This window comes from Choloepus didactylus, chromosome 23, assembly GCF_015220235.1.
Source record: "Choloepus didactylus isolate mChoDid1 chromosome 23, mChoDid1.pri, whole genome shotgun sequence".
NCBI lineage: Eukaryota > Metazoa > Chordata > Mammalia > Pilosa > Megalonychidae > Choloepus > Choloepus didactylus.
The window spans coordinates 18444494-18457632 of NC_051329.1; the positions used below are offsets into that span (position 1 = coordinate 18444494).

At 42.5% G+C, this 13139-nt stretch overlaps 1 protein-coding gene across 2 annotated transcripts in view; it reads left to right on the plus strand.

Annotated features, from left to right (window-relative positions):
* Window positions 1-10454: 10454 nt before the first annotated feature.
* The window catches only part of PRKAB1 (protein kinase AMP-activated non-catalytic subunit beta 1), a 63445-nt gene continuing 60760 nt past the window's right edge, over window positions 10455-13139 (plus strand). The window contains exon 1 of one of the 2 annotated variants that reach the window (XM_037816695.1): window positions 10455-10925. In XM_037816695.1, coding sequence (XP_037672623.1) covers window positions 10767-10925 — 159 coding nt within the window. In that variant the 5' untranslated portion in view covers window positions 10455-10766. The remainder of the gene's footprint in view (window positions 10926-13139) is intronic. The other variant, XM_037816694.1, reaches the window with a different exon arrangement.

A 13139-nucleotide genomic window follows, 5' to 3' on the forward strand; every position in this document is an offset into this window, starting at 1 on the left:
AATACATTCAAACAAAACAAGGGAATAAGAAAAACAAATAAAATAAATAAATACAATAAATATAAAAGCTACATTGCTTCCAATATGCTCCTGCTGCAAGTCAGTCTTTAATGAAGTTTCCTGACTCTTCATATCTTTATTGAGTTTGGTAACGATCAGAAACATGGATCTATCATTAGAAAAGCCAGTAGATCTTAAAAACAAAAACAAACAAACAAAAATCACACAAAAAACCACAACCCTAGTTTGATATCCCTCATTGAATGACCATTCCAGCTTTATATTTAAAATCTCCATCAGCCTGATACATTAGCCTGCCCCAGATTATCTCACCCCTCCACCAATGATCTGTCTGTGGTGCCTAAATTTTCTACGTCAGCCTGGTTGCCTGCTTTCAAGCATTGATTCCAAGAACTTCCCCTCTGTGTGACCTTGAGCAAACCACTTTACCTCTCCAAGCTTCAGTTTCTTCATCTGTAAAATGCAAGCGAAAAATAATAGTAGATCATGCAAAGGGTTGAGAAGATTACATGGTTAATGTATGTCAAGCCCAATGTCAGACACATAGTGAGAGCTCGATAAACAACTTTTACCATTAATACCTACAACCTTTAAATCTCAGCTGAACTGTCACATCCTCTAGGAAGCCTCCTGACCTCCTGACTAGGTCACATCTCCATTGCAGCATTCCTTCTTCCTAGCAGGTGTCACCAATGAATTTTGGATGATTTACGTCTTTCTTTCCTACTGAATCATAAGCATTCGGCAGACAGAGCCTGGGTCTAGTTTTGCCTTTTGTTCTATCCCCAGGGTCTCCCAAAGTGCCTGGGAGAAATTAGTTATTGATAAAGAATGAATTAATGGAGGTTAGAAAACTGAAGGCCTCTAAAAAAAACAAATGTTCCCTAGAATGAGTGCCGTGAACTGGTTAGGTTCTGATGGGCAGGGTGATCTGTGACATGAGACACTTACAGTAGGGGAGGCCCAGGTGGTGGGTTATTCTGAAAGATGGCTTGCTGAAAATGAATTGGAAGAAGGATAAACTGTATACCTCTTCCATGTGTTTTATATTGATTGAGATGGAATTCACATATCATAAAATTAACCATCGTAAAGGGTGCAATTTGGTGGCGTTTAGTACATTCACAATGTTGTGCAACCACCATCTGTGTCAAGTTCCAGAACATTTCATCATTCCAAAAGAAAATCTCCCACCCATTAAGCAAGCCATTCCCAATTCTGTCTTCTCTCCAGCCCTACACAACCTCCAATCTGCTTTCCATTTCTGTTTCTATGGATTTACCTATTCTGGTCCATAGAAATGGAATCACGTAAGATGTTACTTTTTGTGCCTTGTTTCTTTCACTTAGCATAATGTTTTCAAGGTTCATTCACATTGTACCCTGTTATCTGTACTTCATTTCCTTTTACTAGTGGGTAATATCCCATTGTGTGAATATAGCACCTTTTGTTTAATCCTTCACCTGTTGATGGACATTTGGGTTGTTTCCACCTTTTAGCTATTGTGAATAGAGCTGAATAACCCAGTTTCTTAAAGCCTCCATAGGGTGTCAGATCAGGAAGAATGAAACACAGCAAGACCCTGGACCGGAAACCAGGGCACTGGATCCTAAGGATGCCCTGTGGACACTATCTTCTTATATAAATCAGCAAGCCATTTCGCCTCTTTTATGACCCAAGCAGCTGAGCCAGGATTTTAGTGCAAACAGTTTATTTGGAAGGTGATTCCAAGTAGTCTATTTGGGACATGATCCCAAGAAGTGATAAGGAAAAGGAAGGTAAGGAAGGAAATAAATCCAATGTATATTTATGATCAAGTCACTGCTGTGGGAAACTGGCGTTCGATCTCATTGGGACCTTCTAAGACACTGAATGGAGCACATCTTAGAGTTGGCCAACCCAAAGGGCAAGGAACCTGGAGTATCTATCCACTGGCTGCCCTCTGCTTCTGACTGAGGGCTGCTCTCGGGGTGTCCACTCTTTGGCCTCTCTAGCCTTTCCCTTGTGCAGCCCAAACATGTTCCAGAAAGCCCTCAAATGAAGTCACACATGCTCATATCAGGAAGCTGTGGCATGCATGGAGGTGTGTGTGTGCAGATGGGGTATGATGGTCACCAACAGTTTATGTTAGAGTGATTGTCAATCCCTGATCCCCTGATTCCTTAGAGCTTATATTTTAAAGAAATGAGATAAATAAGGGTTTGCTTTTTTTTTCTTTCACCTTAGTTGAGTCTTTGTCTGAATACTGCTTCAGTTTATCAGTTGTCCTTTTGGAGAATGGGGAGTTGAATCTTTTTTCCACCATTCCTTGCTTCAAAGCTTCTTAAAAGAGGACAGACTCAGGGTGAATTTTATTATGACTTTGAGCCAGGCACTGCTGTCCTCCATATCTCAGTTTCTTCTGAAGTGAAGCTATTTCTTTTTAAATCTTTTTATTGAAAATAAAGCACACAAAAGAAATATATGGCTTAATGAACTGTTATAACCCAAATGCCCAATCATCAACACCTAGATCAAGAAATAGAATCTGGCCTGATACATTGTGCACCATGCCAACAACACAATGAAATTATTTGCCAATTAAGGTTCTTTCTCCAAGAGGCTGCTCTCCTAAAATTTGAAGGTTGTACTTCAATGATTGTATGAGTTCAAAGACTCAGCCCAACCTCCAAATTCATGATAAAATTGATAATATCAATCATCACATGAATCAGATACTATTATTCTTGTGCATAAACCCACCCATAGGTCCCCACTGATTTAGAATAAAATCTGGGCTGCCCACTGTGATGACTGAGGCCCAAGAGGATCAAGCTCCCAAACACCTCCCCACCCACTTCCCAGTACACCCCAAACACCACACCAATCACCTGTATGTTCCCCAGCACATGAAGCTTGTACCTACTGCAGGGCTTTTGCACTTGCACTTTCCCTGTGTCTGTAATGCTCCCCCAAACTCTTCTCACATCTGACTCTTGTTGTTTGTCATCTCAGCTCAAATGTGATCTCAGGAGGCCCCCCAACCTCAACCACCCCATCTAAATTGTATCCCCAATCACTCTCTATCACGTAATTCCATTTTGTTTCCTTCATAGTAGTGATCACTCTGTGAAATTATCCACCTTATTTATTTGTTTATTATTTAAGGCCCTTCAGCTCTGCAAAAGGATGAGTGTTGTCTGTCCAGTTACTTCTTTATCCCCAGCACCCAAAACAATGTCCGGCATATATTGAGTCTCCATAAATATTTGCAGACCAAATGCTGTAGAAGGAACTCATTTTACTTCTGTGCCAATGACATCTAGAGAGATGTCACAATGACATTAGCATCCCAGTGGGGAGAGAACACAGGAATGTCTAACAAGAAAAGATGAACAGGACCCTCAAACACTGGCTCTTTACATCGGCTAAGCAGAATTCAGAAGGTCTGGTAGAAATCCCTTTGGGCCAAATAGAAGTAAGCTTCTAAATGTAGCCCAACAGCTCAGACACTGTAGGCATAAAATAAATAATATTGAAGGCCCAAATGTGTGACTTCTTCCTTTGGCTATTGATGTTCATTGTTGTTTGTGTGTGTGTGTGGATTCAGTCCTCTTGAGTACAGGGGCTTGGCTTTGTTCACTGCTATAACTCAGGGTCTGGAACAATGCATGGCTCACAACTGGTTCCAGATATTTACTGAATAGAGGAGTACATTGTGAGCAGGCAGCTCAAGCTCAGAGCCTGGGTTGCTGGTGGTTGAGGGCAGTTCTCCAGAACAACCTGAATGTTTTCAGACAGACAAATTGGGGAGCCAAAGTATCTCACTGTGAAGCACTCTGTTCCCTTGAAGATGTCTGGGCATGAAGATCCCATATGTGAATGGGCTCAACATTCACAAATGACTGCAGCCAGATGGCAAGAAGTCAAGGGATTGCACAAAACTATTCTCTAGTTGCTGAATAAATACTCCTGCCCAGAGGCCCTTGGACGGAGATGATTTAGCAAGTACAGCCTGGGCCAGATGTATGTATTTTCCCAGACAGGGGTGCAAGGAAAAGGGGTCGAGATCAGTCAAAGGCATACAGTGCTGGGCAGTTGCGCCTTCTTGGAGGCTGCTCTAGAAACAGTCCAGAACTGAGGTAGGGATCCCATTTCCAGGGCTGGGCTCCGTTCTTTTCTTTTTCTTAAAATTATATTTATTTCTCAAATGTAATTAACATTCACATGGAAATAAATTCAAAACATATAAAATGAAATAAAGTGAAAAGTCCCACAGATTCCCAGTAGCCCTTCCTAGAAGCAAGCATTTCCAGTTTCCTGTGTATTCTTCCAGAGACATTCTATGCCTTGACCAGCAAATACATGTGTATTCTTTTTTTCTCCCTTGTCTGCCCCCTCACCAAATGTTAGCTTGCTATGATGTTCTGTTCGGAACCTTATTTTTCCCCCTTTAATGGTATATCTTGGACACTGTTCTATATTAGCATATAAAAAGTTTCTATAATTTTTTTTAAGGCTGCATGTTTGCCATTGGATGGATATGTTGTGATTTATTTAAAAATGGTGGGCACTGAGGCTGTACAAACACTGCCGTGAACAACCTTGTCCAGTCGTCATTTTACATGTGCATGAGTATATCTGTAGTATAAATCCCTAGAAGTGGAATGACCTGTGTGGAAAGATGTGAGCCTTTTACATTTTGCTAGGAATTGTCAAACTTTTCCTTCGTTAAGTTATACCAAATTACACTCTCAGCAGCCCTGGATGGGAGTCACGGCAGGTTTCTAATTCAGCCCCAAAATAGGTGTTGCATAGAAAGACTGTGTTGTGATGGAAAATAGCCAGACACAGAGCTGGGAGAGCCAGAGTGCAGTGTCAGCACAATCCTTAGGGACTGACGTGCTCATGTGCCAGCCCCCAGTCCTGTGGGTGTTGAGCCCATTCGTAAATGGGATCTTCAAAGGTCCCGTTACTTAAGATGAGGCCAACCTGAATCAGGGTGGATCTTAATCCGGTATGACTGGAGCCGTCAGATGCAGGGGGAATTTGGACATGGTCAGGGGTAGGAGACAGAAGGAGACAGATGGCCAGGTGATGGGGCAGAGATGGAGTTACATATGGATTGTCAAGCTGCCATCAGAACATTATAGATTTCAGAGAACGCCCGGTCTACGAATACCTTGAATTTGGACTTCTAGCCTCCAAAACTCCAAGACAATAAATTCCTGTTGTTTAAGCCACCTGGTCTGTGATATTGGTCATAGCAGTTTTGGAAAATGAAATAATGAGCTTTGATCATCCTGGTGGCTTTAGTTACATAGTTTGACCTCTGCACTTCAGGCTCCCCCTTATTTAAAAAACGGTCAGTCGGCCAGCAAGTGCCATGCTGATTCTGAGCTGTCTTTGAGCATTGGGCCCTCCCAAACATTATCCTTAGCCCTTTTAGTCACACCTTTAAGGATACATGATGTTTTCTCTGACTCTGGGTGATACTTAAGGACTCAAAAACCTTTTTCTCTCTGGGGTGGATTTGAAGGCAGCAGTGGGCCGACCTCCTGGCTGTGGATGTGGTTCAATTGTCCTGGTTTGTTTCTGGAGAATTTATGGTATCTTGTCATCTGTGTTAGCCCTAATTCCAGAGTAAGGCCAGTGAGCAGAAGAAGGCTCTGGCAGAGTAATGTGGTAATGTTTGTACTCCCTGACACACTCCCAGGGCAGGGCAGAGTGGCTGGACTCCCACACCTGCAGAGTCAGAGACAGAGGAAGTGACTTTGTGATGCTTGAGAGAATCAGGAACCATTGGTAAACAGAGTTAAGTAAGCCCAAACAACCGAAGTAGACACTAAAGAGTCTAGGCTACCTGTGATTTTTCAATATTGGGGTGTGGTAGTTTGAAGCTGAATGATCCCCGAAGATCGTGTTCTTAAAGCTAATCCATTCCTGCACGGGTAGACTTATTGTCATTAGGTCTTTTCATTTGAGGCATGTCCCGGGTGAGTCTTAATCCTCTTGTTGGAGTCCTTCACAAGCAGATGAGAAACAGAGAGAAAGACAGAGAAGCTGGGAGAGAAGGACACACACAGAAGCTAAGAAAGAAAGCCACAGACGTAGAAGCCAGAAGCTGAAAGCAGCAAAATCCAGGAGAGAAGGGAGAGATCAGCAGACACGCCATGTGCCTTACTTGCCTTCTGGCAAAGGAACTGAGGATTGCTGGCAGCCTATCTTCAGAGTCCAGGTATCGTCTTGATGATGCCTTGATTTGGACATTTTCACAGCCTCAGAACTGTAAGCTGGTAAGTTAATAAATCCCCATTGTAAAAACCAACCCATTTCTGGTATATTCTATTTTGGCAACTTTAGCAAACTAAAACAGGGGCCAACAGCAAATACTAATGTTAGTCTATCTATCTCAAAGTTGCTCTCTCTGTCTTGATACAATATGGCAAGACTTTCTCCATCAGCGGTTACACATATCCCTCGTTGTACTTCTGTTTTATCTCTTTGAGGTCTTCCTGAGGGTACCCCCAAAGGCAGTTTTGAACACACAGTTTAGTAGTATAACTCAGACTGTTCTGACCATCTCCTCCAAATTTGGTGAAAATTCATCCTTCTGCTTTCACATGATGCAATAACAAATAGGCAAAAACTTACCAAAAGAAAAAAAAAAATGAGTTCCATGAAGGCTCAAATGTTCCTTTCTAAAATTTCGATGTAGTTTCCCAGAATTTAATTGAATGTCTTATAGAGTTGTGTGGCAGTATCATATGTAAGAAGCAATCTTACATAGCTATCTCTGGCTCTTAGGCTCAGATGTTTCTGTTGGAGAAGGGCCAGGACCACTGCTAGTCCATATAGTGTATTTGTACAAATTTGGAAAAGGTGTCCCTTCCTCCAGGCAGCTGCTCTTTGGTGAGTGGAGCTCAGGCAGAATCCCAGCACCCACTTGCTTCTTGGGCAGTCAGAACTGCATAGGGCACACCTGTCCAACCATCAGCAGTAGTCCTGAGAGAGGCTAGAATGGGAACTCATTTAGAAAGAGTAAAGATGATTTGGGAAGACCTGTCTGGAACCCATTATCTAAGACTGAGATGCTGAGATGCTCCAGAAAGAACCGTCCCTGCAGATAAGCCAACCAGGAGAACACGGTTGGGAGCCACATGGCTCTTGGCTTTATATATCCCCATCTGGAGAACATTCAACCTTCTTTATTATTCTCTCAGCCTAAACACTGCAGTTACTGGGTGGTGCCATTGGTTGAAATCCACTGACAACATACTGCGGATGTCACTGATGGTGTTTGGCATCAAGAGGACCTGCTGTCACCATTATCTTATCCAAGCCAAAGCAGGAGTCTTGAAACTTTCTTCATGCATCAGAGCATCTACCTAGCTAGATAAGGGGTTTACATGCTCTTCCTTATTCCTCGGGTTGTTTGGGAGGGAACCCAAAACTCAACATGTTCATGTCCAAGGCTTCCTCACTGCCTGTTGAGATTGAGTCAAGGCCATTATTTAAAAAACAGCTCAAGGAATGTGTTCTGGGGTCATCCACACATCAGCAAGCAGTTTCAATATTTCTAATTAAATTGAATAAATTAAGACTGCTCAGTCATGAGCTCCTGGAAGCCTTTCTTGGCTCCCCTCCCCTTTCCTGGGCTGCTTTCAGTGCCTTCTAGTCTCCATAGAATCCTGTGCCTACCTGTGTTTTGCATTTCTGTGGGTTCATTCCCATCACTACTCTCTGAATTCTTTTGTGGCTGGAATCATGCCTTACTTATTTTTGTCTTTTTAACATTATTTTTAAATTATGAAAGTAGTACATCCTTATGGTAGAAAATCTTTCAAACAATACAGAAGTATATAAGCTAAAAAGTGAAAGTCCCCTTTCTATTTCCAATCCCACTCCCCGGAGATGACCACTATTAAGAGCATGTTATACATCCTTCCTGAATTTTCCATTTGCCAGCATAGTGATACTAATAAAATTGCTAAAATTTATCAAGTGTTTATTAGGAGTCAGTTGCTATGCTAAGCACTTTTAATGTATGTTCTCAATTATTTCACAAAACAAGCCTATAAGGTAGATGTTATTTTTATTCCCCGTTTTATAAAAGAAGAAGCCAAAGGGAGTTACTAAGTGGTAAAGTCAGGGCTTAAACCAAGGCAGTATAACTTCAGAGCTCATGTCCTGTGCTGATCTGGATGTATTATGTCCCCAAAACACCACGTTTTTTGATGCAATCTTGTGGGGGCAGTCATATTAGTGTTGATTAGGTTGGAATATTGCATTAAGTTGTTTCCATGGAGATGTGACCCACTCAACTGTGAGTGGCACCTTCGATTAGGGTGTGACCTCTTGTTTGAATGTTTCCATAGAAATGTGGCCCCACTCATTCAGGGTAGGTCTTGATTAGTTTACTGGAGTCCTATATAAAGAGCTCACAAACAGAGGGACTTCAGAGCAACTGAGAATGACATTTTGAAGAGCTGCTGCAGCTAAGAGGACAAAACGCCCCAAGAGCAACATTTTGGAGAATGGCATTTTGAAACACAACCTGGAAACAAGTGGACACCAGCCACGTGCCTTCCGAGCTAACAAAGGTTTTCCGGACACCAATGGCCTTTCTCCAGTGAAATTACCCGATTGTTGATGCCTTACCTTGAACACTTCATGGCCTTAAGACTGGAACTGTGTAACCAAATAAACCCCCTTTTATAAAAGCCAATCCATTTCTGGTGTTTTGCAAATGGCAGCATCAGCAAACTGGAACATGCCCCTAACATCTATTGTTTTGCCTATTGCTTTTGGAACTTGGAATATCACAGAAATCTATCCATAGTTATCCACATTGTTCTATTTTTCCTATAAAATGAATCTATTTAACACATTTAGCTGTTCTCCTACTGAGAAAATTTGAAGATTTTGCAGTTTTTCATTTCCTTATTTCATCAAACCTAAGATTTTATTGATTGTAAGAAACACCCAATTTCAGGGATATTAAAATGTGAAAAAGTGTGCATTTTAGACTAAATGTAATATGGATTACAGATGATGCCGCAAATGGACCTGCTTGTATATAATTTCCTGTGTGTATTTCTGCAGAAGTTTCCTAGAAGCAAAATTGGGAGTCAAAATGAAGGTGCATCTTTTATTTTGACAGATACTGTGAGATTCCCCTCCCGGGAACTGGGTATTTTTCTTCTGTGTTCCCGTTTACTTCATACAATGTCTGGCACTTGGTAGGTATTAAATTAGTGTCTGTTCAGTGAACACAAAGCATGATCTGGCCCAGCAAATGTAAAACATTTCAAGATACACGCAAAAAACAAAACTTGCACCACATAAGGGTAACTGACTGTGAAAATATTGTAATTTTAATACCTCATTTGTGCACACTTCTTACTAAAGCACTGGTCACAGTAAATGACAAACGCCAATAAATGAGTGCATTTCATGCAGAATGATGTGTCTAAATTTATTACAAGATATCTTGCTAAGGGGTGACAGTGTGATTGTGAAGACCTTGTGGATCACACACCCTTTATCTAGTGTATGGATGAGTGGAGGAATGGGGATAAAAACTAAAGGACAAATGGGGTGGGATGGGGGGATGATTTGGGTGTTCTTTTTTCACTTTTCTTTTTTGTTCTTGATCTGGTTCTTTCTGATGTAAGGAAAATGTTCAGAGATAGATTGTGGTGATGAACGCATAACTATGTTATCATACTGTGACAGTGGATTGTATACCATGGATGATTGTAAGGTGTGTGAATGTATTTCAATAAAGCTGAATTTAATAAAAAAAAAAGATATCTTGCTAAATTACCTATGGAAAGCCTGCTCACTCAATTTCTTAACAATACAGTAACGATTACAGCTTTTAACAACTTCCAAGCCACAAGACAAAGAAATTTCCAGAGATCTTCCAATCTGCCATTTTCCAAAGCACCTGCAAGACTACCTACATCAGAGCCACCTGGAGTGTTTATTAAAATGCAGACCCCACTTCAGAGCTGCTGAATTACAATTTCTGGGGATTAGAGCCCAGGGAATCTGCATTTTAAACAAGCACATCAGATGATTCTAACGCACTCTAAGAGTGAGAGTGCATTGAAGGTCTTTTAAGAAGAGGGGTCTCTTAATTGGACTTGCACTTTAAAAAGATCCCTTTGGCTGTATATAAGAATCAACTGGATATAGGCAAACACAAGAGTAGTTCTCTTCCCAGCTCGGGTAGAGTTAGCCCAAACTGCCGGGGCGCTATGGTGCCCCCTGCCGGCCGTCAGCAGCTTCATCCTGGACGGCACCCTGAGCGGCCGACTGCGACTGCGCGTTCCGAAGCCCGTGGAGGCCGACTACGGACGGCCGCGACTGCGCAATCCGGAACAAGAAGCGGAAGTGCGGTCGAGTAAGGCTCGGGCTGTTTGCCCACCGTAGTCACTGTCGCCCCGTGGAGCGAGCGGGCGCGCGGAGGCGCCGGAAGCGGAAGTTAGTAAGGGGAGGGGTAGTTGTTGGGAAAGTCTCAGATTGTTTCCGCGCTTTGCCGCGAAGTTTTGTAGGTTTGTGGGTTTGCAGCGCGGTTACTGGAGCAGGTGAAAGCGGGAGTGCCAGACCTCGCCAACCCTGCTGACCCGGCTCCCAGCACCGAACCCTCGTCCGAGGAGTGTGGTACCCCGGGGCTCTGGAACCCTTTCTGGCCCGGTGCCTTCCCTGGAGTGAGACCCCCCCCCTCGGCTTCTCCGGTGCTCCTTCAGACCCCCGCAATGGGCAACACGAGCAGCGAGCGCGCCGCGCTGGAACGACAGTGCGGCCATAAGACGCCCCGGAGGGACAGCTCGGGGGGCGCCAAGGACGGGGACAGGCCCAAGATCCTGATGGACAGCCCCGAGGACGCCGACCTCTTCCATTCCGAGGAAATTAAGGTACGAGGGATGGGGGTATCTGGTTCCCCTTGACTAATGTTGAGAAAAGGGACCCCCTACCAGACCTCCTTCCCCAGAACCCCTCCAAAATCGCCCTCAGAATGGTAAGCGGGGCGGGGGGGGGGCGGGATTTAAGAACTTCACCCCATGCACTTAAAAGTGAAATAGTTCTCTGAGAACGCTCTTGGCAATCTAGGAACCTGTGTCTAATTACCGACATTAGAAAGTCACCCCGAGGGAGGAGGAGCTCGTTAAGGAGAAAACAGCTCTGGGACAGTTTCAAATTCTTAATTAAAAGAGCCTGGCTAGCTGTAATGGAATTCCAGTCTCTGCTTTTCTCTTAGGTATGTTTAATTTTACAGCTTTGAGAAATCTTCCCTCACCTTTTCGCATACTGGCGCTTTTGCAAAAGTTTGGCCTTTTATTGTAAATTTTGGAGGTAAACCAGAGCACACAAACTGAAAAGTAGAGTTGAACAGCTAACTGCGGTTGCTAGAGGTGTTTCACCTGAAACTGTTTGTTCAGCCTGCTTATTGTGAGCATGGAAAAGTAATTCGACTTCTGAAGGGCAGTGGATGAATGAATTGTCAATCTGAAGAAGGCAGCCAGCTGCTGCTCAACTTTTCTCCCTTGTTTAAACAAAACTTAATATTTTAAACAGACCAAAGCAAACATTTTGCAGGCCAAATTTGGACTCCCTCCTGCAGTCTGCTTTAATTCATTAAACACCCCCAAGAGGACTCTGGCCTCCTGCTTCAGCTACATTCTTGAACTTATTTCTTACTTAAAGGACAATGCAACAAAGGTGAGGAAGGAGGAAGATGCCCCATCTAACATACTCTGCTAGTATCCGGTTGCATTTTAATCATCATTGTTCATGAGGCCAGTTGCTAGGCAACTCATTCCAACTTTATTCACATCTTTTCTTAGATATTGGGCTGGATGAACACTTATTACCTTATATCCTCACTTGGATCTTAGCTTTGAGTCTGACTATAAAGCACTTTTATTTGGCCCTATATCCCATGGCTTGAGTTTCTGAATTTGTTGAATTCCTGGAGAGCTTTGTGCAAAGTGAACTTTGGAATCATATTTCTCCACTAACTTAACATCCCTTCCCCCAGAAATAATTTGGCCTCAAGAAGGCTATTTAAGATAGCATAACTACTTTCTTGAACTCTTTGCTGTTTCTTCATTTCTTGCAGTAACTCCTGCAAGAAATGTTTAGCCTACAGATAACTTGTGGAAAATGATTTTTAGTAAAGTTCATTTTTATTTCATCAGGAGTTTCTTAAATTGTGTACCAGGCACACTGTCTTGCATGCCCAAATATCAGAAAAGCCATGGATTCTTTTAATTATACCATTTCACCATTTTGGCTGCAGTTAGTTATCCCATCTTGCATATAAAATGATTCTAGTCTGTTATTCTTTAATCTGTAGATCTCATTGAAGCTCAGACAATGCAGCTATCTTTTAGGTAAGCCCAGGTGCCAGAAACCTGCTACACTCCCATGTTGGTCTCCCTGCCTGGAACTTCTCTTTTAACATCTTTGGCCTTTGACTGGGAGAAAAAAATCTGTTACCATATCTGCTTCACCCCAACAGAGTTGTGTTTTGTTCTCTCTCATCTCAGAATATTTTGTGCACACCTCAGTTACATAGCACTGATCACAATGGAAGTTATAAGCTAGGATAACTCTGAGGGGTCCATCTTTGTTCTATTCATCTTTTTCTCCCCATTGCCTGGACAGCACTCAAGGAATGGCTTTCCTTCCCTCCCCAGAATCTGGATTTGCCAGTTTACAAGTTGACAGCTCTGGGATTGTCCCTAATAAATTGTCATGTACTGCAAATCTTGCTTAATTAAGTTGAGAGGAAAATGACATTTATTAAGCTAGCCTTGGAGTCATTGTAGCCTGAAAAGTGTACTTTTCAGTTTTACCCTAGCATTTTGATGTAGGCCTGTTTAATAACAATAGCAGTTATTAAAGGACTTGTTGTGTGTCAGACACCATGTAGACCATATTACATGGACTATCATAACATTCATAACAACCCCAAGAAATAGTTGTTTTTATTATTTCCACTTTCAGATTGGGAAGCTGAGGCACAGCTAGTGAGTTATGAAGCCTGAATGTGAACCTTGGTAGTAACAGCTATCTCTAGAATGAATTCTCAATATTTAGGATAATTGTCTACTGTAGGGAACTCA